The sequence below is a fragment of the Musa acuminata genome, chromosome BXJ3-11 (assembly GCF_036884655.1).
Source record: "Musa acuminata AAA Group cultivar baxijiao chromosome BXJ3-11, Cavendish_Baxijiao_AAA, whole genome shotgun sequence".
Taxonomy (NCBI): Eukaryota; Viridiplantae; Streptophyta; class Magnoliopsida; order Zingiberales; family Musaceae; genus Musa; species Musa acuminata.
Window position 1 is genome coordinate 2310437 of NC_088359.1, and position 27563 is coordinate 2337999.

The 27563-nt window shown below is 41.1% G+C and overlaps 4 protein-coding genes across 7 annotated transcripts; 1 reads left to right on the forward strand and 3 right to left on the reverse strand.

The window, feature by feature from the left end:
• Positions 1-1147: 1147 nt before the first annotated feature.
• Positions 1148-2165, reverse strand: LOC135652168 (ethylene-responsive transcription factor ERF024-like). The gene has a single exon (XM_065172924.1). The coding sequence runs from the start codon at positions 2011-2013 to the stop codon at positions 1339-1341; it is 675 nt and encodes a 224-aa protein (XP_065028996.1). The 5' UTR covers positions 2014-2165; the 3' UTR covers positions 1148-1338.
• A 2778-nt stretch (positions 2166-4943) lies between these two features.
• LOC103970295 (RING-H2 finger protein ATL7-like) lies at positions 4944-8776 on the reverse strand. Of its 4 annotated transcripts, none has more exons than XR_001976189.2 (5): positions 8410-8776; positions 7437-8334; positions 6280-6377; positions 5382-6000; positions 4944-5272 (listed from the first exon to the last, which is right to left on the reverse strand). XR_001976189.2 is itself a non-coding variant. In XM_009384015.3 (4 exons), the coding sequence occupies exons 2-4, from the start codon at positions 7596-7598 to the stop codon at positions 5679-5681; spliced, it is 582 nt and encodes a 193-aa protein (XP_009382290.1). In that variant the 5' UTR covers positions 7599-8334; positions 8410-8776; the 3' UTR covers positions 4944-5678. The 4 variants fall into 4 exon arrangements, 2 of the variants coding, with proteins under 2 accessions (XP_009382290.1, XP_018675900.1); XR_001976188.2 differs by having other exon boundaries at positions 4944-5304; XM_009384015.3 differs by having other exon boundaries at positions 4944-6000.
• Positions 8777-13840: 5064 nt separating this feature from the next.
• Positions 13841-15909, reverse strand: LOC135652652 (protein DETOXIFICATION 49-like). Its single transcript, XM_065173744.1, has one exon. It carries the CDS (start codon positions 15490-15492, stop codon positions 13885-13887), a length of 1608 nt encoding a protein of 535 aa, XP_065029816.1. The 5' UTR covers positions 15493-15909; the 3' UTR covers positions 13841-13884.
• Positions 15910-18840: 2931 nt separating this feature from the next.
• On the forward strand, positions 18841-27171 carry LOC135652155 (COP9 signalosome complex subunit 1-like). The gene is made up of 6 exons (XM_065172905.1): positions 18841-19411; positions 20384-20704; positions 22052-22168; positions 22270-22355; positions 26346-26580; positions 26743-27171. Exons 1-6 carry the CDS (start codon positions 18995-18997, stop codon positions 26917-26919), a joined length of 1353 nt encoding a protein of 450 aa, XP_065028977.1. The 5' UTR covers positions 18841-18994; the 3' UTR covers positions 26920-27171.
• Positions 27172-27563: the final 392 nt, after the last annotated feature.

Sequence of the window (27563 nt, forward strand, 5' to 3'; positions counted from 1 at the left end):
TTGGCGAGTCGGATTGATTACATCGATGTGTAAACAATGGCTTTGTGCTTTGGACCCACAAATTTGTCGCTTATGGTTGGATGCATTGCAATGAGACGTGGATAAGATTAGCATAAATGCATCACCTCACCTCTTTATATGGATGAGAAACTAAGTTCATCTGATCAAGAAGGCACAAACTCTGTATCTTTCTCATATATTTTCTGTGATTCTCTCGCTGCAAAGTTGTCATTGGAATGGAATGTGATCAAACAAAAACATTAGGACGATTTCAAGCTTTTATATTTATATATATATGTATATATGTGTATTATAATATATAATATTCAGTTATGTCTTATGTTTAAATTAGGACTTGTGATAATAGTCTTTTACCAACCAAGTTTAAGAAACTGGAAAGTAACTCAATAATAATAATAAAGGGATCACATGTTCGACTTTTAATGAGCATAATGATTCGTGCAATATTCATGATTGCTACCTGGCAAAATGGGTAGTGCTCTTTGCGTCTCACGTTGATATCTTGAGACATATGACTGCTCTTTGTGAGCTCTGTGAGATCGCCACGGATTGAATCATTGAATAGGTTTGACTGTCTTCCGATAGGCCTCCTTCTCCTAATCACAGAGGGAGGGGGCCGAAGGACAAAAAAGGAGTCTTTTGGAAATAAATCAAAGCTTTCTTTTCTGGTCAGATTCTTTGCTCTGATCACAAAAACATTATCATCAAACGGTGCATAATAATTAAGTTCTTTGCATTCAAGGAGCATAGATATCCATCTCGGGATCAGTTCGTAATGATGATCTCCAAAAGTATCCACTATTGTTCACCATTACTAACTGTACTTGTTATGGGTCGTCGACATAAAACATTTCCTATTTGGTTTCTCTTCCATCACATCTTGAATCGAAAAGGAGGGGGAAATCAAATATTAAATGAGTTAAGTGGCAAAAAGTCTATTATTAGTTCTAACTTTGAGACAAAGAAAGAGAAGGAATCCTTCTTAGCAAGTCTGTCGAATCACTTGTCATTATTTATCTTTCAATGTCTTTAGCTTAATTCATATCACTGGCCGCCATATAATCCTAATTAAGGATGGAAGCTAAACCTTTCTGACTTTAGTTAATCACGCGCATTACAAGTAATGTCATGGTTAACTGCGTCGCTAATTCCATCATTAGCGGACTCAGCAAGTCCGAGATACTTATATTAAACATACACATACATACATTAATATATATATACGATAGCAATGCAATGCGAACATCTCACAGAGATCGGTCCGTAGCTGACATAATTCTAGCGCTCTAATTCGAAACGAGGTGTTCGACGAAATGCTCACGGATAGCTCCACCTCCACAGGCTCTCGCCTTCGTACACCTCCGGCAGGTCATCGGGTCCGCTCGGGCTCAGCCTCGGCGGGCTCATAAGCATCCCCTCCGCCATGTTCACCAGCAGTTGCGGCATGTCGAAGATTTCATCCTCGTCGATGTACTGCCCTTCCGACGGCCGCTGCGGGACGGCATCGTCGTCGTCGGCGGCGGCGGCGATTCCGGTGCCCCGCAGCAGTAGGGCGGTGGCCGCCTCGGCGGCAGCCGAGCGGATGGCGGTTGGGGAGCCCGACGCCGGTACGGGACGCGTCGCGATCTCGTCGGGGAAGTTGAGCACCGCGTCGGCGCCGCGCAGCGCGTGGGCGGCTACGTCGTAGGCCACGGCCGCCATCTCCGCGGTGGCGTACGTGCCCAGCCATATGCGGCTAGCCTTCCCCGGCTCCCGAATCTCCGACACCCACTTACCGCTCCGCTGCCTGATGCCGCGGTAGCTGGAGCGCCGCGGCGCGACCTCTCCGCCGGTTCCCATGGGCGGGCCTGTGGAACTCCCTCCATGGACATAAGGACACGACTGTATCAGGTCCCGAGGCGGTGGGGGCCGCGAGCCGGGTCGGCCGCTGCTTCCCACGAGCGAATATCTCACGTGGCGATAATGATGCACGTGCGAAGGTTGGTCCGCCATATCAGACGAAGGGAAGAAGCACTTAAAGCCGATGATGGTTCACATGGATACGTTGAAAAGAAGCACCAGTAGTTTGTTTGCTGTCTGCTGGACCAGAAGGGGCAAAAAAAAGGGGAAGAACGGAGAGGGATTGGGCGGGGGAGGTGAAGATTAGAATGGAGCGAGCATTTAAAGGTGAAGAGAAGAGAGGATTGCAAGCGTGGGGATTTCGCGGGGAGTGAGTGTTTCAGTGAAGTGAAGAAGAGCTGGCTGTGGCTGTGGCTATGGCTATGGGACGGGACGCGGCTTTGGGGGCGCCCGCTTGCGATGAGCTGTTGCTCGGGGAGCACACAAAGTTTCCATGTGGGAGGATGGGGACGTCGAACACTTTTGTCCGCGGTCTTACTGTTCTGCGGTAGTTAATTAATGTGATGATAGATAGGATAGGGCAAGTGGAGGAGAGGGTGGAGTTAAAACACAGGTGATGGTGCGGTCAGCGTCGACGGAAGTGGATATGAAGGATCTCAGGTTGACTAACTCGTCCATGGTTTGAAGCGGGGAGTGGGCTCGCTCGCTACGGCCTTGGATAAGCAACAACATTGCTTTTGGAGGCTTATAATATTATGAGAAAGGAATGTTTCTCGCTTCGGTATCGGTGGAAACATTTCTGCATAAGGAAATCGTTGGAATATTAAATTATTATTTTTAATTTGGCATTTATTTTGATTTAGGAGGGCCGGAGTGTCTTTCATGATTGGGGTCACAATCGGAGTCAGAAGTTTTGAATTTAATCCTCTATTATTTTTAATTAGAAAAATATTGTGTTTTTATTTTTTGAAATATGTACTTTAATTTTTAATTATTATTTTTTTATATTTTGATTATGATTATTATTATTATTATTATTATTATTATTATATATATATATATATATATATATATATATATATATATTAAGGACTATAGTTAAATGGCCGTTGGTTGTCGACGGGTACCGTCAACTTCCGATGGTCAAGTGATTGATCACCTCGATGTGAGGTCTGATCTTAACGTGCTTCCCATTTGAGCTGTCTCCAGCGCGTTCCTCAGACACAGCGGTAGGACAATTGAGACACGGCGCGGTCAATAATACCAGAGAGAGAGAGAGAGAGAGAATATTTCAGATCACTTAATCCATTATAATAATAATAATAATAATAATAATAACGAGAATGGGAATGGAATTTTTGTTAGTTCCAGAACTGCCCATCGGTACCAACCGTAGGGGATGATGCGTGTTGGTGAGATGAGACTCGCGGATCTCCACATCGGATGTGCCGGTGGTCTTGAGGTGGCTGCTTGCGAGTTACCATCCGGTTTCCAGGTGAGACGCAGGCGGCCGAACAGTGGTTACAGCGACGGCTGCTCGGCTCGCACTAGCCTGGCTCACCGTCAACTGCGCTCCCACGCTTTGCTTTGCGCATGGAGAGGTAGCCGGGAACCTCACATCGTCACGTCATGCAGGGTACTAAAAAGGAGTCTCTCTTCGTCCCCCCCACACGAACGGAGATGAGCGCTTCCGATCGATCCCTTTCCCCCGATCGCTTGATGTCTTTGATAGCGAATAAGATTTTCAAAACGAGGAAATTTTTTACATGTATAAATACATGTTATATTTAACTAATTTAAATATATTTTATCGTTATATTTCAATTTATCATTGTATCAAAGTTATTTCCTTCTGCTCATCTCCTAAGTAATAATCAATAATAATACTTTCCTCTTTTTCGTTTTCATTATATTGAAATAAAAGTCCGAGCATGCGAGTACGCGAGCGATTTGCCAATATGATTTACAACTGAAATTAAAATTAATTGGGCTACAAATTTGCTTCATTTATACTCCTATAATATATTATAATAATGTTATAGCTATCTACTTATACGTCAATCCAGTGTTCTACTCACACATGAAAGACATTCTCATCCACTTTCACTTCATGCGAGATCAAGTTGTCGGACATCAACTATGTGTTTCCCTTATACAAACGATTAATCAACTAACAGACTCATTCACAAAGCCTCTCGCTCACAAACTATTTTTATTGCATGGTCAAAGATCGATATCCTAGACAGAAATTCAATCTTGTGGAACTATGTAACAAATAAGATTTTCATAAGATTTTGCATAAGAAAATCTCGTTGAACAGTTGAGAAAAATCATCTCTTCTTATATTTCCAATTTATCAATATTGTCTGATGAGAGAGAGAGAGATTACACCAACCAAGATGGTCAAAGGGTGATGTGGCAACTTAGTTATTCTTTTAAATTTATTTTTTTAAAATAAAAACAACTAGTTGTTTTTCATAATATTTCAATCGAATTTTGTTGCTTCTAAGATGAAAATTTTGTTTCCTACGAGTTGTTTTTTATAATTGATATATGAGTGCATGGTTAAAGGAATGGGACATGTTTTACTATCATTATAATTATAATCATCAAATTGCGGTGAATTATAACTAGTGGGGTTTACTATCAGTGCTGTCATGTTTAATTATATTTGTGGATATCTCAATTGGGTTGCACATGAGTTAACCAATAACTCAATTTTGAGCACAATCTAGAATAATAGGCTTTTCTATACATTTCTCCAAAACAGTGTTCTTAACCTACAAGATTTAATGGATTATAATTTTATTTTTCTTAAAAAAAACTCAATAATATGAGGTAGACCAAACCTGGATGTTAAAATAAAAATGCACAATAATATGAAAATTCATGTGGTGATGTACAAATACAAAACAATTTGTATTGGAAAATATGATATAACAACTTTGTCATCATAAGCCCTTAATAAATTTTCCAGATCTATGCATTTCTGCAAGCTTTCTTCCTGTAGCACTGGTTAAACAATGATGATAACAAAAGCTTGTTGGTGAAGTACTGTACATCATGTCACCTGTGTTCACCTGGAAGGCCAACTTCGATAGATTCCATTATAATAAAAGAACCACATGCTTCAACGCATAGGAACATGAATTGATTGGGTGGGATACATCATTGGCATTCCAACAAAAGGACATCGGTAAGTACCTGTCGAAACATTCAGAATGTCTGATATGAGACTCATTACTCACCAACAGGCATAAGTAATTGTTATCTCATGCGATAATGCATCGATCACTCGTCCTGAACGACATGGTTCATCAACAACTGAACACTTGAAGAAATGAAGTTCTTCCACGATGCCTCCAATCGTCGTCTAACGGATGCAGCTGAACGCGCCAAGAATTTGGACCACCTAAATTGGTTCTTCAGATAAGCATTAGACCACTGAAAAAACAAAGATATAAAACAAAGGAATGACTGTAAACAATTTCAAAGTAATGTACATAACATTAACTCGAAACCTTTGCGGACTGCACAGTTGCTCATCAGCATTTTGTAATTTCCACCTTCCCATGAAAAGAACGAGTGTACCTGATGACCAATAAATTTATTCTGCTTAGGATTTCAGCAGAACCTCAACATATTTTATCTCACAAATGGATTCGGCCACAGGTCACATTAACCATAAAGATGGCATCTGTTGTCTCTGTAGATGAAAAAAATCTGCTGAAATGAAAAAAATTTCGATGACCAAACACTGGGATTCACATATGTGAGCCTTGATTCCCATCACGACCATGTCCTAGGTGCTCAGTCCTCTATGGAACTTCAATTGCCATGGATTCAGATTGATGGATCTCATCGTAATTCTCAATGCGTTCTGAACGTTGTCCGCTGGGAAGTGACCATCGGTTGTACTGATCACCAGAAACCTCATGGTTGCCCTCGGTTTGGTCTTCATGTAAGGAGGATGCAGCATGGTTTGCCTCAAGAGACTCATTTAGTGGCAATCGACAAATTGGACAAGTAGTTTGTTTCTGCAGCCAGACATCTATACAAACTAGATGGAAGTTATGATGACAAGATGGCATCACACGCAGAACCTCTTTCTCCTTGTATTCACCTAAGCAAATTGAGCACCTGATGGAAAAGCAAAACGGTATCAAGGTGTTGGCACAACTTTTCACTCTTCCTCCTTGAGAGGAGAATAGACAAGATTCGATAAAGTAAAATATTCTCAACTAATCCTGCAATTCTTTATGTTACGAGAAATGTAAGAAGGGTTGACCAACTTGTTTCATGACAAAGACAGCAAAACACAGGCCTAAGCATGAAGAGATTTGTTAGGTGTTAAAGTAGTATGTTAAGGCAGATCGAGATATCTAAATAAAGGGAACCAACATTTGCTAAGAGACTTACTGGGCATCTTCTCCGGAAGAAAAAGCTTCACACTTGTACTTCATTGTAGGAATAGCAGCAACAAGAACAGGCTCCAAGCCACTGATTGTGTGCTCTGACTGTTGGCATATTAGTGTCTCGATGGTTATATTGTGAAAATAACTAAGTCAACGGACATGATAAAGAAAATCCACTTTTTAGTAAAGCCCCAAATTTGTATGGGTCTTTGTAAAACATAATTACACGTAACAATTCCTTTTGGTTAAAATCAAAATCATCCTTAATTTCAAAAGCGGATGCAAATCGAGTTGCACCGGTAGAAAAAAAAAACCCCACCATTTTCAGTTTTATTAGTAGCCAGTGCCATCTTCGTTTTTCTTCTTTGCATAAATGTTAAAGCAAGTGTAAAGTTTAGTTGATATCTTCAGAACTAGATTGACATTTATCCTATCCTTAAGTGCTTCAGTCTCCCGAGAAAGTAACTAGAAAGCAAATAAAGTTTTAGTTTATAAATATCTGTGGCATGAAGAATAAAGAAAATTTGGCAGAACTAACTTCCCCGATAACATGATATAGTGTTGACCTCAATCACCAACAGGAAATCCAAGATTAGGTAATGGCAAAAGCTCTCCTACTTTGCAGGTCACATTAAATGACATAAGTAAAACCCTCAATTTTTGCATTAAAAAACATAATTGCAAAAGTTGCAAGAGCAAGGAAGCCACAAGTTTCAGCAATGTATCTAATGAAATGGTGTGATATATAAAAACAATAACATTATAATTTAAAATAACACAATTTTGTTTTTTTTTTGTTGCCCTCCTATTTCTCTCCGGTGAAATTGTTCCCCAAGACTAAAATACAAATTGTTACTTGTGCACAATTCGGCCAAACTACTTATTGTGAATCAAGTATCAAAATCGCCCATCTCTACAGCTATGAGGAAATCGATCTTCATGTGAATCTATTATCGAAATCTTCTTCTTAGATAGCATATGTCAAACAGCTAATGTTCACTCGTCCTGTGTATTATTTATGCTTTTGTTCCTTTATCTTGCTTCGCTACAGGAAGCGACTACTGACAAAACTAAGCTGCTAGCACTACCAAATATGAGATCTTTTCACCCGCCATTTCAATGTTGGAGAAGAGCCTTTTACTCCGGCGAGGAGCGCCTCACCTGGTAAACCTCGGAGCGGAGCTCGAGGTCCAACGGGGTAGCGCGGGAGTCGGTGGAGCGGATGCAGCGGCAGAGGAGGCGGGTACACACGAACACGATGAAGGTGGCACTCATCCCGAACCCGATCACCGTGGTCACCAGGTTCAACCCCGACCCCAACATCGATTCCTCCTCCTCCACTCCCGCCACCTCTCTACCGGTGTAGCCGAGACCCTCTACCTCCGCTCTGCTCACAGTCCTTTCTCCACCACCGCAGCCGCCACCACCACGGCGAAGACACGCTTGAGGTGCGATCAAAAGCACGCATCTCGGGCTCGAGGGTTAGCTTCGGGGATGCCGAAGAAGGAAAACAGCGACGACAGAGACGGGAGAGAACGTGGGGGCGTTGCCTCGTACCGTGTCATTCCCCCTCACCCATGCCTGCGGTCGATAGCACCCACCGGTGGGCCCAGAACACGAGGACCGTTGGTAGTGCGTCGTGATTGACGCCACTGTAGATCTGGCGACATTGAATGGGGCCCATGGTACGAGTGTCGCCCCAGAGGGGTCGCTGTTGGCGTGGGCCACAGACAGGAGTGGACTTGTGATACATGGGAGGATCTGTGCCTGAACAGAAAAGGCGAGGAGATCGATCCCTCGAAAAAGGTTCGGATAGGGCCATTTTGCCCTCCTGCGAATCGTCAAACCTGCCTTGCCACAATGGGATGCCACAATCATGTTTCGCCAGTTTTAGAGAGACGATGCAGTGGTAGATGGCACGTTTTGGGGAGACGATGGAAGTGGCTGAGTACGCGATTGCCATTGCCATGGTATGACCACACATGGAACCACATCGAAGAGGCATTTCATCGAACGACTTGTACTCCTTGCTGATTCCCTCACACCGATCTTTTGCTTGCTACACATAGCAGGGAACAGAACAATAGCAAACGGTGACATCAAGATCACAACAATGATCACATTCTCAACTGACCTTAAGAAGCAGATGGAAGAAGACGAATTATTCGCTCGCAACTCCACTTCACAGATCTGATCTTTTCTTGATGCAGTAGGCGATAGTAACTCAAAGATGTCATCATTATTCGTCTTCTTCTTCCTCCTCCTCCGCCACGACGCGGTCGATTGGCACCCTGACGTCCTTGTATCTCAAAGATGGACGGGGGCACCCGACGTAGGCCCCCCCGTCCACCTCCCCGCGTCGATGTAACTCGCGTCCCACACGGCGGCGTAGACGAGCATGGGCTTCTCCGGCCGCGGTTGCCCCTCCGCCCTCACCTCGCGGCGCAGCAGCTCGCCGTCCACCAACGCCGTCGTCGTCTGTCGTCCGCAGCGCAGCCGGAGAGGCCAACAACAAGTTTACCAATCCTAACAGTCAGATAAATGATTATAAAATAAAAATAAAAATATTTTGGTTATTTTATAATTAAAAATATATGAAAGGATTTTAAAAAATAAATTTAGTTTTAGGATGCTTCAGAAAAAAAATCTAAAATCTTATAAATACCGCTCAAATATCTCTCTCTTTTTCTATGCTTTTAATTAAGTAATCGTTGAAGTTTGCTCTTAAGCTCCATTTAAAATCCTCTTTAAGCTCTCTCTTAAACTCTTTTTATTTATTTTTTTTTAATCAGATGATAAATAGACATCACACGCCTTTTGAAAATTTGATCGTGACAACTTAAAAAAATCAATACATCGATATCGAGTTAAACATCACAAATATTTTCACGATATACTTCAAGAATATTTGAAATCCCAACGACTCCTTCCATGTCTTAAGCAATTATTATTTCTAATTTTTTAAGTTCAAGGGAGGAAGATATGGAATACTCTAAAAGCATATTGAGAAGAAATATCTAACATAAGATAGTACAGAGAGAAGTTAAACGTAAATTTTTGGATGCCCTAATTTCTTTCTTTTAATTAAAAAAATCATGAAGCATTAGTTAGATTAGTCATCGTATAAAGACCCCTAGACCCAAAAGGGGAGAGAAAAAGAAAAAGGAGAGACTACTAACTTGCTCGTCGGAGGGGCCAAAGTCGAGGATCACCCGACGAAGGCCATTTTTGTAGGAAGACAGCCCAATCTCGGGAGTCGCGGATCGGCGCCCTCGTGGCGAGTCATCGACCAACCCACCCCTCGACTCGAAGATTTAGTAGGCTCCGACAATCAACTCAACCGGCAGGAGGCTCCTAACATCAACCCATGGACTAAGCCGTGCTGACTCATCAGCCACGACACATTTATTCACTGACACTATACAATTTAAAATAACCTAATATTAAAGTTTTTATATATTTATTAATGATCTATATTCTAATTTTGTTACCGCTTATACAGAATTGGCCCCTCAAATTTGTTAGGTTCATAACTTTGACTTACTCAAGATACGGTCAACTTTGATTGCATTTAAGGGATGGGTTTGATTAGGGTGTATGCCTTGGGTTCAATTAGGATGAGGTCGGGTTCAAGTCAAGTTTGAGTCAACTAGGTTCAAGTTAATCCAGCAAAATTGCACTGATTTGGCTGAGATCAGTCAAGTGTGATCCACTCGAATTCTATGCAGATTGCCATGCAACCTACTATGTCAGCAGTTATGCTGATGTGGTAGGGTCAATGCTAACGTGGCAAATTCTATAGTTGGCCACAATGCAACCTGTTGTGTCGACATTCACAGCACAACGCAATGCTGACGTGGCCATAATTAGCATTGATGTGGCAGTGGTCAATGCTGATATGCTAGGGGCCAACGCTGATGTGGCAATGCAGATTTTGTGTACATTATAGCGTTGTCTGTTGTGTGAATGGTCACCATTGACCTGACACAACTCGACGTTGATGTGGCGAGGTCGAAGTTGATGTGGTAGATTATCTAGGTTATACAGTAGCTTATTATCTTACAAGGCAGCGTTGACGTGGTAGCAGTCAACACTGATGTGGCAAATTATGTGGATAGCTGACATGACAATCGATTCCAATTCAATATATTATTATTATTATTATTTATTTTACATGAAATAATGATAAAATATCAAAAAAATCTAAACAATAATATTTACACATGATTCATACTATACTATTTAAATTTATCTATTAGAGATTGATATGGTGCGTAGAAGAGACCCGACTGACTCATGAGATTAAATGGTCTTATCAGTGATCCCCCCTCGTAGAGGAGCCATGACCCTACGGTCTTGGTGCAGCCCATAGGGCGAACGAAGAATTGTCTGCTTTGAGCGATGAGGATCGAACTCATATGGTTTAACCCTTTTAGAGCTTGAGGTTAGGGAAGGCTCGGCGGACTTATAAACTCTTGGTTCCCATACGTGATATCAATATGAGACTAAATGTGGGACTAAATAGTCTTACCAACATTCAAATGTAATATGTGAAATCAATATGTGAGATGTGATAATAAAATTAACTATAGGAAAGAATACAATGTCTATCTTGATCCTTTCGTCGATGTCCTTTTGTCTTCTAGTGAAACCCTCCCATAGACTTCTTGATCCCTGTCTCCTTCACCACATACGTGATGTCAATTTCACCATATTCTAATGTAATCATCACCGCCTCTACAAATAAATCAATCGTCGATAATACAATCTTAGTACAATTGATTGTTATGCCCCTTTAATTAAATAAAGAGGTCACTTTTATAACATCATCCTCTCTTTAGCAATTTGGTCCTCGAATTTTAAAAACTAATTTTAATTTACAAACAAATGAGGATATTTCTGACTTGACTTCGTCATTCTTCCTCAAATTATATTTCAAAATTTATATTGATTATTCCACGTAAATAGCATCCTCTCTCAATTAAAGTGGTTGATATGATAAGATGTGTGAGGAGTCTATAATGTACTTCTAGAGCAATGACACATGAAACACGTTAGAACGTCTTCATAGGTGATTGGATCAATCCTTCATAGAACTTCGAAAGGTCCAATGAAACGAGGAGCTAACTTGTACATCAGGAGGTTTTTTTGTCGTCGAGCTGTGAAGGCTGGTTCATGGGGCAGCTATTCTTTAAGCCTTTGCCTGTCAAGGATTACAAACTACATATAAGTAAAATGAAAAGATTTCTTCTGTACTTGTAATGAATGACACGACTGCTAAACTTGTTCTTGCTAAGTATTTTATCTGGTTTCGTATGTATGCACGGGTGTTTCTTACACCACGCAGAATATTCTGAAAGCATATCTTCCGTCGAATTGCTAACATTCTTATCCTAGCATTGACTTTCCAAGGCTGGATTCATCGTCTCTATTCCTTCTCGTTGACAATGGAATGATTAGGTTGAAAGAAATGAACGCTTTGAAACGCCTGACAGGTAGTCAGCTCTTAAATTGCTCTGAAAAATGAATGTCAACGCCCTTCAGCTGTGTGGAATCTAAGCATGTCAGCGGCACCAATTCAGTGTCCAGCTCATGCTCCCTTAAGGACACCGTGGACCAGTCCCTCTTTGTCTTGATGAGAATTCCACTCCAATCGAGACAGAGGAGGAGTTGGATTAACCTTCCCTCGTGCAATTTATCGTCTTCTCATTCATGTTCATGCTGCCGTTGACGATGTACTGCTTGCGTATTTGATTCAATCAGGATCAGGTAAGCTCTTAATTAAATGCTCGTTGGAGCTACGCATGACAGCCAGATTTCTTTAGCAGCAAAGCTCTTCCTGATAGGAAGCAGATGGATTGCTTTCGACGAGGCTTTGGCGACGGGATTACGGCGCAATCCGGGCGTTGACTGCTGCCGAAACGAGAGCCAAGCGGAGGATATCAGGGAAGTTTGCCTGTCGCCGCTGCAACAACATGCTTTCTTTCTACTTGTGCTTGTTACAAGGATTGCAGTGATCCTTTGACCACGCTGCATCGGCTTTGACATGAGAACGTCAACGCCCGCCGTCGGATCTATATCGAAGCATTTCTTCGTCGACATCGATCCATCTTCTCCATGGTTGATTCGGATGGGGTGTGTCATCTGTTACGTTACAACGAGCTCGCCCGCGTATTCGTTGCGAGTGTGAATCATGACGTCCCGGAAGAGCACATTAGATTTGGTGACTACGAAAAGGAGACGCAGCGAATCGCTTCAGCGATGGATGTGACTTCGCGTTCGAGATTCCGCGACGGAATAAGGTTTAGAATTCGTTTCGAAGGAGTTGACTTTGCATCCGATTGGCAAGACGATTGACTTGTCTTCGTTATATTTAAGTCGGGTTGACTGGATGCTTCATGATGGCTGCTGTCGCACTAACTCCTGCCCTTTGGAGGTCTGGAATGCCATCTTCATTGCGAGGGTGTGTAGGTTACTGCTACTGCAAGACGAGTTCGATCCTATTCGTACGGTTGGTCGTAAACAAATCAGGAATGGATGTCAACGTTGTTGCATGGCAAGTACTAATTAGCTTAATGGAAGCCACGCATCAACGAGGAGGAGGCAACGAAAGATAGAGAGCTGATGAGGGTGATAGTTACGATAAGACTTGCATGACACCCGCTGACGCCCTGCGTCTCTGCCAGGCTGACAGCACGTGGCTGACACGGGCCATAACGTCGACCGAGGCCCATTAACGACCGCTCAGACTCGATTCCTCACGACACGCCAACAGCGATGTCAGACGTCATCAGAAGGTACGATCCTGCCCTCTGCGAGTAGGCACATCAGGTAACACCAAACTCCCCTATAAATACCCTTGCATCCTAAACGGAAAGGGAGGACAGAAAAAAACACTTCTTCTTCTGAAACCCCCTCCACTATCGACTAACTTGATCGTCGGAGGAGTCGGGCCGAGCACCCCGACCTGACCTTTGTGCAGGTGCGAAGCCGAGGGTCCCTACCAGACGCGCAGACGAGGAGTTCCTCCCCGGAGGAAACGGTGACCCCATCCCGATCGGGCCATCGCACCAGACTGACTCCGCGGGCTCGAGGAACGCCCCGAAGAGATCCCCGTCGTCCGGATCCGAACTGAGCCGCGTCGGCCCCGAGACCACGACCGCATGTTGTTTACACTAACCCGATCGTCTTATATCCTCGTGGGTTACGACGTCATATGGTAGAGATGGTTGACGGGGTCTGCACCCAACTCAATGTCAAATCAATCACGACAACGACTCGAAGCCGGATCAGATGAAACAGCAGAAAGTTCCATGAACCGTTCAGATCGTTGGGACCCACAACTCCAGGAAGATTCCAGCCATTGGACGACTGGGTCAATGAGTCAAACCACGAAGGCCGGTGGACCGAGTCGTCGACGCTGCCGGCTCTCCTGGAATACTTGTGGACATCAGAAAACGAACGAGAGATTGTAGAATCGCAAAGTCATAACACAATTCATGCTTGATTTCTTTCCTTTTTTTTTTTGTTAATTACAAAAAGAAAAAGACCAAACAGAGAAATAATAAAAAGGGCAAAGGAAAGCGATGATTTTTCAAGTTTGCGGAACTCATTGCTCAATCTTTACACGGACAACCAAAGTATCGGCCTCGTCTCCTTCTGTTGCATTGATGGTCTTTGGCAATGCTTCTTTGTCAGCCTCGTCGATGGTTGCTCCGGTGAGCTGCTGCGCCCGCTTGGCCTGGGAGTCCCAATCGGTCCTCTGGATGACGACCAGCATTAGCACGACGCAGGTCGCCTGCGCCGAAAGCAGCCCGAGCCAGAGGCCCTTGAAGTCCAGTAGCGTCCAGAAAGCGAGTCCGACGGCCACCGGCATGCCCACGACGTAGAATGAGCCCAAGTTTATGTTGGCGCCGAGCTTCGGCCGGGCGGTTCCTCTCAGCACCCCGCACCCGGTGGTCTGCGGGCAGTTTCCGAACTCGCACATGCCGAGGATCGGTAACACCGACGCGGTGAGCTCGAAGATGGCTGGGTCGCCGGTGAACATCCTCGCCCACATGTGGCGCACCGAGAAAGCGAACCCGAAGGCGAGGAGGCCGAGCACGAAGCTACAAGACAGTCCGACGGTGGCAGCTCGTTGGGCACGGTCAGGGCTGTTCGCGCCGAGCTCGTTGCTGACGCGAGTCGATACGCCAAAGCTCAGCGACGATGGGAAGATGTAGATGAGCGAGGTGGTCTGGATCAGGATGCCCATGGAAGCAACAGTGGCCTCCGGGTTTAAGAGAAGGCCACATAGAATGATCATGATCTCGTACCACCACCACTCCAAGCACACCGAGATGCAGCTTGGGACGGCGAGATGCAGAAGCGACCTCCATTCTTTGAAGCACTCGGAACTGAAGCTTAGTCCACCGGTGCTGCGGTGGATGCCGGAGAAGCAGATGTAAACGATAAGGAATAGTACGACGTTGAAGTTAAACCAAACAGAGGCCAAGGCCACGCCGCGTACGCCAAGGTGGAGAACTGAGACCAAGAGGTAGTTGATGGGAAGGTGGAAGACGACGGCTAGCCCGGCACACAGAGTCAACGGGAGCGTGATAGATTGGGTCCTGAGGTAAATGCGGAGAGGGTGAAGAAACGACAGGAAGATGAGATCAGGAAGGCAGGCGTGGAGGTAAGAGCTTGCGGCGGCGGCAAGATCCGGTTGTTGACCGACGAAGAGGAGCAGAGGGCGGATGTAGTACCATAGGAGGGCGATGGGGACGGAGGCAGCGAGGAGAAGGAGAACGGTTCGGTGGAGGGCGAGGCCAACGAGGTGGTGTCGGCGCGCACCGACGGCCTGGCCGCAGATGGGCTCCATGCCCATGGCCAGACCAGAGAGGACCGAGTAGCCAGTGATGTTGGCGAAACCGATGGCGAGGGAGCCACCGGCGAGGGCGAGGTCGCCGAGCCGGCCGAGGAAGAGCATGGAAACCATGGAACGACAATAGAGAAGAAGACCGGTTAAGGCCATGGGCAGCGCGAGGCTCAGTGTGGAAGATAACTCTACAAACGCCAAGGACGCCGAACGGAGAGGCTTCCGCGTCCCGACGGGTACTGCCGGCGCCACCTCCGATTGGCTCTTGGCCGGCTGCTTCTCAGCCACGACGAAGGGGGCGGTGAGGAGCCCCTGGGGATCGTGGTGGTGGTCGCATTGGCATGGCGCAGCCTTGCACATGGTGTTCTTCTTGTTACAAAGAACAAGAACAAGAAGAAGGAAGAAGAAGAAGAGAGGATATCCGGTTAAAAATAAGCGGGAGTAGGAAGGCTTTGTTAGGCTCTATGTCAAATGTTTGTCGTGAGACGGGAGGCCGCACGCACAGCCAACTCACTAATTCGAATCATAGAATGAGCAGAGGAGGTTGAGCAGTGGGAGTTTATATAGGCGAAGGGTATTCCCTTTGACTTCCTTTTAAAACCCTTTTCCCCGTAATGGTGTGCGCACGCTGCTTCGCTTCCTTTGCTTTAACAGGCGATCTCTCTATCCTAATATTTGACTTGTTGGGAGCAACTATTCTATCCGCTGACTTTTGGACAGACTTTTCTTCTCTTGCTGTAATAAACCCCAGCACGTTACACCCCTCACCGAGGTTTGCTCGACTTCCACGTTTCGGTGGTCTTCTTGAGGCGGATTCGAAGTATTAGCTCTTCCTCGCAAACATCTCGTACGGTTTATGCGTATCATTATAGTTCTTCTTCGTCGGTAGATTTTTCTGCTCTTGCTGTGTTGATGGAACAGTTAAACTTTGACTAGCCAATCCAAATGGGCTGCACCGGGATCAACTTGTGCTGCATTATGAAGACCATTTCCTTCCGACGGCAACAGCGCCCAGACCCCATTTTTGTCGCCAAGCTTTTGTTCAAGGTCTGCGAGAAATCATTCTGCCGCATCAACGACCGACTTCTCGATCGCAACGCGTGCCGACTTCACTTGCGTCGGTCTTAACGCAGTCTTGTACACCGAACGACGGTCCGAAGAGGTAAACATAGAAGGTGACGGCGATCCCTCTTGGTCGTTCGAGTCAATAGAAACTTCGAGTTGGGTCAAATCTGTCCGTCTCAGATAACTACGCTTCGACGATGCTGCAGCGGCATCGATAGGATCTGTTTTACTATATCAGCGGTATAGTGGAGAAATATACTGTATTTGTGGGGAAGATAATTGAAAGAACGAAGAACGAAGCCATAAAGGCAAAAATATATATATATATATATATATATATATATTTCAATTAATTTGATACGATATCTATTTATACATATTGAAAAATATGATTTTTCTTAATTGAACAACGAGATTTCCTCGTACAGTTGGATTTTACGGTGTGCGATGGCTTCATTTAAAGCATATTGTTGGAGGACGTTACATGAATAGTTTACTGATGCCAATATGGAAATATTTTTTTGTTTTGGGGGCGTATGCAACTTACAAATATCCTAAGTCAAAGTATCTAACTTGGATCGGGTTGCTCATCCACCTTCCACGAGCTCAATCCGTAGGAGGTTCTGATTGAAATCAAACGGATGCGAGTCGAATTAGAATTGGGTCCGCCCAATTATAAGTTGGAGGTTGCAAAAGGAAGGCCGCATTCACATAACAATGACAATGACCACGACAAATGTGCATGATATATGCTTTGCATAAGGTCATTTAGTCTCTCTAATATGAGATGGTCCAGCTCAGCCTAATCGAGGTTGGTAAAGATGTGTTCGGCTAAGGGTAGAAGGGTTCGTTAATCCATATAACTCCTCTCTCTCTAGCTTCGAAGGCTTCTACTGGAAGAAGGTTCTCATCTCGTTTACTCTACTATACATTGATCCTTACCCTTCTCGGGTTTCTTTTCTACGTTGATCCCGACCGTCACAGTAGCATCGATGGCGCTCCAGATGTTTCAACTGGTGCAGAGAGAGCTCGGCCCCGTCCTCTCCAGGCATCCTCTTTGTCGACGCGTTGGAGGTCCTGAAACGATAGCTCTGTGCTTGTCGCGGGAACATGAGCACCATCGAGAGAGCTTGGCGATTGGTGCGGTCGCTCACGAGGAATTATCTGTTTTGGGCGATGGGCGTAGTACCTATACGGTTTTGTCCTTTTGAAATATGTAAGCTCTAAAAAACGCCTCTAAGAGTAATGAAGACCTTAGAGGTCCCGTCCTCGCCAGGCATTCCCTTTGTCGACGCGTTGGAGGTCTTGCATCGAAGCTCCGTGCTTGTCTGTGGGGAGAAGCTATGTTTTGCTAAAGAACAGGGCTTTCGATATGCTTTAGGTTCATGTTCTTTCTTCCCTTAATTAGTTGATTAGGTTCTGATTAGGTTTTCGAATATGTGCTTCTATGATCCTTTAGATTTCCTTATGTTAATAATTATTTTTTGAATATATTTAGTTGTACAATCTTTCATTTTGTCTTGCTCTAACTCTTCTTTTATATTTATAATTTTTTAGTTCGATCGACAATTGGTATGATCGCTCACGAGAAATTATCTGTTTTAGGTGATGGGCGTAGTACCCGTATGGTTTTGCCTTTTCGGAATATGTAAGTTCTAAAAAGTATCTCTAAGAGTACTGGAGACCTAACAAACTTATGAACCTTTGGTTCACATACTCAATTAATGTGAGACTAAATGATAATAATTAGCATGTCATCTATAAATAGTAAAAAAATATATGATTTTTTAAAAGAATATAATCTATAAAATATAAATTTCAGGAATATGTCTCGTATTATTTGACACTATTTTGCATGGTTTCCGTACCCATGACTTTTGCAAACCAAAATAAAGAGATAATATACACAATTGAATCAACACCCAAGTAGAATTATAACATGTGAGATTAACTACACTATCATAATATATGATAATAGCATCACCATAAAATACAACTTTTTTTTTCTTTATTGTGTTCTTTTGATTGTTTCATTTTTAATATTCTACATTTTCTTTTTAGTGCTCTAATTTACCACAATGATAACATTTCATTCGGATTTGGATCTTCCTCTTGAATTGCCATGATTTTTAGAATTATGAGAGTTTCTAGTGCATATCTTTATTAGAAAAAGATTATATATAAAGTCATGAAAGTACCAAAATAACAAACATCATAATTTTTCTTTTATGTGAATCAAACAAGATGTAATTTGATACCAAATACATTATAAATCATTCAATAATATAAGTCAATTAGATTAGTGATAGAATATTAAGTAAATCATAAAATAAAATTTATATTGAAAAATACTTCATGAAAAAACCATATTAAACGGATGAGTTTCAAGCAACCAAGAAGACTGCCACATAAATCTATATGTTTGTTCTATGATTCTAAATGCATATCTTTGTTATTCCATCTACTTACTAGTAGAGAGACTCAAATACAAAAGAACAGTGCAAAGATGATTGCACTTCGCCATCGATCGCTAGCAAAACGGGTCAGAGAAATCCAAAGATGATTTCTATTGATTATTTTCCGAGTTAATTTTTCTAGGAAATTGAACCAAAACGACTTTAATCATTTGTGTCTCACGACTATTGATGCAATGGTTGCGCTATGGATACCGTATCCGACGGTCGAATAAGCTTGACCGCTCGAGGGAGCAAAAGCTTCGATCGCAGCACCCGGCGATTCTGCTAGGGTTTCGTGAAGCAATCCTGCGAGGAGAAGGGTGAAAACGAGGGAAGAGACGATGGACGAGGGCGTCGTCGTCGGGGCACCGATGGGCCACGAGGCGATGTGCTCCAACGGCGGCGCCGTGGACGAACCACGCCGGCCGCCGACTTCCAGGGCGGGCAAGGGGGCCGCGGGCGGCGAGCTGATGGACGTGGAGGCCTATGCCGCGCTATACACCGGCCGGACCAAGGTGGCCCGGCTGCTCTTCATCGCGGAGCGGTGTGGCAACGAGGCCATGCAGCTGGAGGCCCTCCGCATGGCCCACGACGAGATCAAGAAAGGGGAGGACTCCCACCTCCACCGTGAGGTAACGGCCAAGATCGGCGGCAGGCTCGGCCCGCGCTATGCCCTCGATCAGTCCTGGGCGGACACCGTCGATCGCCGCGCCGAGGTCCGGAAGGAGAAGCTCGAGAACGAACTCAATGGCTACAAGGTGCCGTCCGCCTCTTCCTATTCTTGTTGCCGTTGGTGTTGATTACAACTCCCGATCCATTGCTTTGCTTGTGACTCCTCCGTACTCCTCACAACCCTTGTAATTGGGCTTTTAGGGTTCATTAATCTAGGAGGTTCTTAGGGATTGACCATCATATATTTGGTTTAAGCAATACGATGGCAGTCGGAAACACGTCATAAAATCTTTTGAGCGAATTATTATTATTCATTATTATTATTATTATTCTTATTTTGTGTCGATCTGTTTGGTTCTTCTTTTGATATAAAAATCTTTCTGGCCTCAAAAGTTCTCAGCACACATCCTGAATCCTTCGTAGTACTAGTAAAAATTTTGACTTGCGATGATCATAGATTCAGCTGAGGGTACTTAGAGAGCTTTGGCTTTAATTTCTTTTATTAGAACCTTTACTCATATCATATCTGATTGATGCATTTCCTCTTTCCACGTCTAACATTATAGTGCAGTGCTGTCACTATATTTATCTAACTGAAAATTGGTATCCTATGTCCAAGTATGTTCAGTGATTCTCAAACCCTCTGTCAGCTTTTTAGTTTGGTAACTTGATCATGATAAATTTGCCTTCTTCAAACTGTCCTTTGCTAATGTTGATACTTATTCAACAGGTTTCTTGGAAAGGTTTACTGCTCGTTTTTCTACCCTTAATGCTTATGCATACTAGGGCAGTTCTTTATAATAATAATAATAATAATAATAATAATAATAATAATAATAATAATAATAATAATAATTATTATTATTATTATTATTATTATTATTATTATTATTCATTTCCTTGTGGTGTGGGAAAGCAAGAATCTTTATGTATGAAAGCATTGTTAGTTTTTTTTTCGATGAAGGTTGTGCCTCTTATAAGCTTATGTACCACTTCATAATCTTTTGCCTTTGTTTCTTCCCTGATTGTTAAGTATCTTCATGGGCTTTCATGTGCAGACTAATTTGATCAAAGAAAGCATCAGAATGGGGTACAATGATTTAGCAGATTTTTTCTATGATCATGGCCAACTTGGTGATGCCTTGAAGAATTATGTTCGTACTCGGGACTATTGCACTACCTCAAAACACTTAATCCACATGTGTTTGAGTGTTATTCTTGTCAGCATTGAATTGGGCCAATTCATGCATGTCTCCAATTATGCCAGTAAAGCAGAGCAAACACCAGAACAACTGGACCTTGTAACCCATTCAAAATTGCGATGTGCTGCAGGGTTGGCTTACTTGGAAACAAAAAAATATAAGCTTGCAGCTCGGAAGGTTAGTTTATTGCAATATTACATATTTTATGCGTTATTATTAGTGTCACATATATATTTTTTTTTCAATTATGGTTTTATGGAACTGTGGCAGCATGCCAGATGACTTTTCTGGTACTGTCATTGGAAATTTTACTGATTCTTGGGATTTCAAAGGATTATTGTGTTGATATATTTATGATCCTTATTTCTACATTTACTGTCTGCAAAATGCAGATGTGAATGTCATATAATACAAGATTTTAAAGGATTATTGTGTTAATATATTTATGATCCTTATTTCTACCTTTACTGTCGACAAAATGCAGATGCAAATGTGATATAAAGTATATATTATAATAGTTATAAGCTATTTTTGAACTTGATTTTCAGATGAACATTTTGTTTGGTTGACTATATCAAATTTAACACTGTTAATACCGGTCTGAAGCCCGGATGAAAAAGGTGAAGGGTTGCGTTAGGTCATTGACAATCAACGTAAAACTATGTCAGATCCCATTAACATGAATTTTAACCGACTTCAGTATAGAGCTAGGTCGTCACCCAAAGGTGAAGTGAGGCACCTTCACCACCTAGGTGTCCCAAATTACAAATGATGGGTTAGGAGGATATGCTCGAAAGTGGCCAATTTTACAGATCTCAGTGGCGGCAAAAGATCCATATAGCCGACTCGAAATAGTTGGGACTTACGGCTTTGTTGTTGTTGTTGTTGTTGTTGACTAAATCAAATTAAAAAAACTGAAAAATGTTCAAGAGATCATTAATAATAATACTCATTCCACAAAGTAATATTTTTATCTGTGCATATTTCTATTGGCTCATATTTCATACGATTGGTATGATGATTTCTTTTCTTGTATGCTTAAAACAATATTCAAAGATTGGGATGATCTTTTGGTCTAGTTTTTGTGGGAACAAATTATGTTATTCTATCCCGGTGTAATGATTAAATTTAATTATCCTGTCACAAATTCTAAAATATACTAGAGGGTTGTTTTGCCAACGCATATGTCAACTCTCTTCAGCATCTTGAAATGAATGGATCCTGAAATGAATGGTGTTGATACAACAATAATGACAAAGTCCCAACTATTGGTGGTCAGCTAAATAAATCTTTTTTTCATTTTAAGATATGAAAAGGATATCCTTAGTTATCTAAGTCAAAGAGTATTTAAATCTTTATTCAATAATTATGGCAACCCTTCAAAAAGATAACATTGTGTTTTTGGCTTATCCATGCATACTGTTCATTGTACATTAGTACCAACTCATAGGATCATTTGTTGCTTGTTCGGCCCACTTTTTTGTTCTTTTACTTTCTGATTGATGGTTTTGGTGAATTATTCAGTTTTTGGAAACAGGGCCTGAACTAGGCAATAACTATACAGACATGATAGCACCACAAGATGTTGCTATATACGGTGGACTTTGTGCACTTGCTTCTTTTGATCGAACAGAGCTGAAGGTGTCTACTTGATTCTTTTTAGTTTTTATGATAATTATTTTTGCTTCCTACATGCAATCCATTGAGTATTAACAAAGTACTTTATTTCCTTCCTTTGCCAGAACAAAGTCATTGACAACATTAACTTCAGAAATTTTTTAGAGTTGGTGCCTGAAGTCAGAGAACTTATTAATGATTTCTATGCAAGGTGAGATTGGGCTTTATAAGTTTTTTATTTCTTATATTAAAAAGCTATTCCTTTCATGTTAAGCCATCCCGCATGGTCTTGCTTGTGTTCCAGCTTCATGCTCATAGTTTAACTAATTCTTCTTTTTTATGAGGCTTCTAAACAGTTCAATAACCATCTTTCGTCTCATTCTCAAGTTAATTTTTAGTTCCTTTAAGGTTCTTTTGATAAAAGTCAAGGGTTGCCATACATAAAAAAATGCATTAAGCTTTGACAAGCCATTATCTTGCTTTTCTGGACTCTGAAATCAGACTGAAAATATGAAACCAAAATTACAAAGATCACTTTTAAGTCACAGAAAAATAGAAAAGTAGATTGAGTTTGGTATCTATATCCTAATAATCCTAACATGTGGGTCACTGTAGAAATCCTAAACTTACTCCCTATGTGCATAAAGTAGCGTTGTTATCATATGCAAGTCCTGCTTATAGCCTTTGGTTAATAGCAAGTTTTCTTTTGGTTGTTTTCTTGTAATCTAGTTGCAGATTGTTTCCTTGCTAAGCCAGTTCCTTGAAAAATGTATACCATATCAAGTTAATTTCTACTGGCAGATGGGTTAAGAAATATGTCTTTTAGTTGTGCTGATAAGGTTCATGCTGACTATAAATTACTGATGTTAGGTGTTAAATGATAGTCGCTCATTGTCCATATTTCTTTCATTAGGACATGGGAATAATAGTTTGTGCCAGAGCCAACACAAAACAAATGAGGATCAAAAGAAAATACAAATTGGACTTTGGTAGAACTACTCCTTGCTACACAAATTAGGGACTTTATTTGTTATCGATCCAACTTTGGGTTATTAAAGTAAGGTGGAGGCAAAAGGAAAAAGCTCCAAGGAGATAGTTTATGTTATTGATAGGATGACCGAAAGTCTGCTGGTAGCCATGAAGTGTTTCTTTATGAATGTTTATAGTAGAAAAAAATGATATCGAGGTGTCGCCCAAAAAAAAAAACTCCTGTGAGGATTGAAGAGGTGGGTCATGCTGACTATAAATTACTGACATTAGGTGTTAAACGATAGTTGCTATTTTGTCCATATTTCTTTCATTAGGACATGGGAATTAATAGTTTGTGCCGGACCCAACACAAAACAAATGAGGATCAAAAGAAAATACAAATAGGACTTTGGCAGAACTACTCCTCACTACACAAATTAGGGACTTTATTTGTTATTGACCCAACTTTGGGTTATTAAAGTAAGGTGGCGGCAAAAGGACAAAGCACCATGGAGATTGTTTATGTTGTTGATAGGATGACTGAGAGTCTGAATGTTTATAGTAGAAAAAAATGATATCGAGGTGTTGCCCAAAAAAAAAAAAACTCCTGTGAGGATTGAAGAGGTGTACTAAATTCTACTAAACTTTGTGATCCTGAGCACCAAAGGACTGTTGGGATTTGTCGCAAATTGATTACTTGTTTACCAATAGATAAAAGTGTTCTTGTAAGGCAGGTTTGCAGAGATCGGATAGAGGCAAGTTGATCCTCTTCCTAGACAGGTTTAGTTTGTTCATGAGAGTCATTGGGATTCTGATCAAGTAACTTAAGTAAACTTCTTGCAGTCTCTTCCTGTAGTTCTTTCCTTTGTTATTTTCTATTGCTCGTTGGTTTTCTTGCCCTCATGTTTGTGGTGCCACGAGTTAATCCAATTCCACTACTAGCTATCAAGCTGTTTTTCCTCCCTATTTTTTTGTTTGTTTGTTTTTTTTTTTTTGCGAAGGGTAAGTGGCAAAGGCGGGATTCGAGCCCGGGACCTTGCAATATACTATTAAAGTCTTTTACCGGTTAAATTAGCTGACACTTTCAGCTATTAAGCAGTAGTTGTATGATGCAACAAGAAAATATATTGAAAATGAAATGCAAAGGCAAAGAACCTTGATAGTAAAAGGATGTTGAAGCTGGCATATAATAGGAAATAGCAAAGTATATCATACTGGTTTAGTGGACTTTCATAAGATTTTGGACTCCACAATAGAAAATCTATAATTGTGAGGAGGCAACAAGTATGGATGTTTGATAAAAAATGGCACCTAGAACAATTAGATCACCACCTTAAGAGGGGGCAGCCACATAAATGTCTCTGCTAGGTTCCCGAAGATTTCTCTTAGCAATCATTACCAAGGTGGGCATGTAGGCAAGTGGACATCTCCTATATTGTTTGTCTAATCCAGTTGTTTAATCTTAAAATTGGAGCAATTTTTCGTTAGTAACCTATGAATCAATTCATTTCATACGAGCCAACTTCAACTATAAGGTGAAGTGAACAGAGGGTGAACAAGAAAGGAAAGGATGCATCAGCTCTGGACCAAGCGAAAAATAACCCACTTTCAAAACCCTACTAAAGAACAGAGGATACTCCTCGTTCACTTTCTTTTTCTTTTTTAACTACATCGAATAAATTTAAGCTTGATTTAGTGGATGGAATGTGATGCATATTATTTCTTTGACTTTTTTTTATTGTTTATAAGTTTTACATTTCTAGAAATTCTTAGATTGCTTTAGTATATAAGAAGTTGCTTAGATAATCACAAAGCTCTAGACGCTGCAGATGAGGACACCATGATTGGTCTCTTGTACTACAAGAAAACTTAGACATAGTTCTCAAATCAACAACGGAATCCAAACCGGCTATGGATGATATGTTTTGGATCAAAGGATTTGTTGGGTCGGATAGCGAGGATCAGAATTGGTTGACAAATCATTTAAATAAAAATATAAGTTATAAAAAATATTAAAACGTTATAAAAATACTAAGCAAAATTGAGAAAAATAAAATGCTATGTTTAGGAACTTGTTTTGCCTCATATTTCATAAGATATCTGACTTCAAACAGAAAACATGTGAAACTGAAATGTAAAAGATAAAAAATATTTGAAAGATAATGTCAGAAATAATGAATAATAATTTATTAGAAACTAACTCGTAGTGCCCATAACTTATTCATCCATAGTTTTGAAGATAATGATGGATCAAATGCTTCTCTAATCACGATCCATATTAAGTGTTTGACAATATAAGAAGCTCTAATTTCCATACGGGTGCTGGGGAATGCAAAGATATATAAAGGAAATTTGATATTTGAAGAGATGTCCATGAGATATAGGATAATTCTTGAACCCCGTTACATTTTGAAGCCAAAATGCAAAAGTTCAAAAATTGTTGAAAAGTTAACCATAATAATTAATGAGTAAATAATTCATTAAAAAATCACTTGTACTGAATAACTATATATATATATATATATATATATATATATATATATAGTATAAAAGACATATAACTTACCCATCCATAGTTTTGAAGATTCACATCTCTGATGCTTAACTAACAATACTTTAAATATTATTATCCCTACTAGGTGTTGGACAATACAAGAAACTGTAATGTAGTGTTGGGGAATGCAAAGATACATAAAGAAAATATATTATTGAAGCTCATAAGAATTGGGATGATTCTTGAATTCTCTTTAAATTTCCCTACTCGTGGCGACATATTTTTCTTGAGTGGTTATCATATAGGTTAGTATAAGTTCTTTGCGACTGAGAGATGTATTTGAAGTGTTCTTTATTTTTTTGTCATATTTTAAGTAGGATTTTATCAGATGATTGAGTTGTTTTCTTTGACAAACTCCTATGTGTATGACAAGCACATGTGTGAGCTGAAGAGACAAAAAAGGGAATTAAACATAGCTGAGGCGACTTTTGCATGTAAAGATTTCTAGCTAAGTTGCATGGCATCTTTGCATGATGTAGAATCTCTTGATAACATACGGTTAAAGTTAGCATACCTATACTTTTCCGGCAAGTTATATATATAGTGGTGGATTGCTTTAAAATTGCATAGATTTTCATTTCATCGGATGACTTTATTTCCATCTTCATGAAGTTCTAAACTGCTAGTTCTGGATGAACTGTTTCTTGTTCTCATTCTGAGCACAATGTTCCATTGCAGCCGCTATGCCTCATGCCTGGAGTACCTTGAGAAGCTCAAACCAAATTTATTATTGGATATCCATTTGCATGATCATGTTGAAACACTTTACACTGAGATTCGTCACAAAGCCATTATTCAATATACACATCCATTCATTTCTGTTGATCTGCACATGATGGCCGGTGCCTTCAAAACTAATGTTGCTGGGTTAGAGAAAGAACTCAAAGCCTTGATTACTGATAACCAAATTCAAGTAAGATCCCTTCCCTTTTTTTTTTTCCCTGGTCGAGACTAAATGTGTACGGGAAAGAAATGCTTGCAAAATTTATGATTTTTATAGTTAAAGAAGATATTCAAACTATACCTTCTTTCCAGTCAGACATCATTATTTCTTTGTCGTATGGTTTGGCTGCAGGCTCGAATAGATTCCCATAACAAAATTCTCTATGCAAGGCATGCTGATCAAAGAAATGCCACCTTCCAGCGTGCCCTACAAACTGGCGTCGAGTTTGAGAGAGATGTAAGGGCCGTGTTGGTCAGAGCCAATCTGATCAAACAAGAAAGCATCCTAAAGGCAGCAAAGAAACCATGAAACTGAGACGCTAACCCATGAGTGGAGTCTTTAGATGTACACCTCCTGTGGACGGATTACTCTGTTTTTTTTTTTTTTTTGTGGCATTGTACTGTCAAGTCTTTGGTCGATATCGGGGCATTGACATGTATTTTGTTGAGGTGGTGGTTGTGCATACTTTAACGATAAAAACACGTACCGACACATCACTATATATATATTTTTGTTTCTAAGAAGAAAAAGATTATTCAAAGGAATAACTTGTTGTCAAAACACTTTAAACTTGCTAAACTCTCTTGTCATGTTCACCAGTCAATCAGCAATTATGTTTTCTTCTCTAAAGGTTTAAAAGGTATGGACAATTGAGTAATCAACAAAACTTACCAGGGAGGATCATTGACCATTGATAATTGTTAATTAAGCACTTGGAATCAAATTCCACCAAAATCCTTTGCACGTTAGCCGCCCTCTTCGACTCCCTTTAGAATAAATACTTCATAGCATAAAATAAAATGATCAATAAATTCAGCATCCACTTTATACAAAAAGACATAAGACAAAACAATTTCAATATCTAGTCTCTACGAGCTATCAGTTTCCGGGAGAGGACGGTGCCAAAAGCTTCCACCCGAAATTTTAGCTCTTAGGAATGATAGGTCGCTTGC

What these genes read in the sequence shown, in the direction of transcription:
- LOC135652168 (XM_065172924.1), bottom strand. Translation starts at nt 2,013, where the DNA reads ATGGCGGACCAACCTTCGCACGTGCATCATTATCGCCACGTGAGATAT.
- LOC103970295 (XM_009384015.3), bottom strand. Translation starts at nt 7,598, where the DNA reads ATGTTGGGGTCGGGGTTGAACCTGGTGACCACGGTGATCGGGTTCGGG. An exon ending in TCCGCTCCGAGGTTTACCAG is followed by an intron (nt 6,378 to 7,436) that starts GTGAGGCGCTCC and finishes ATATGCCAACAG; the next exon opens with TCAGAGCACACAATCAGTGG. An exon ending in TCTTCCGGAGAAGATGCCCA is followed by an intron (nt 6,001 to 6,279) that starts GTAAGTCTCTTA and finishes CTTTTCCATCAG; the next exon opens with GTGCTCAATTTGCTTAGGTG.
- LOC135652652 (XM_065173744.1), bottom strand. Translation starts at nt 15,492, where the DNA reads ATGTGCAAGGCTGCGCCATGCCAATGCGACCACCACCACGATCCCCAG.
- LOC135652155 (XM_065172905.1), top strand. Translation starts at nt 18,995, where the DNA reads ATGGACGAGGGCGTCGTCGTCGGGGCACCGATGGGCCACGAGGCGATG. An exon ending in ACGAACTCAATGGCTACAAG is followed by an intron (nt 19,412 to 20,383) that starts GTGCCGTCCGCC and finishes TTTCATGTGCAG; the next exon opens with ACTAATTTGATCAAAGAAAG. An exon ending in ATAAGCTTGCAGCTCGGAAG is followed by an intron (nt 20,705 to 22,051) that starts GTTAGTTTATTG and finishes TGAATTATTCAG; the next exon opens with TTTTTGGAAACAGGGCCTGA.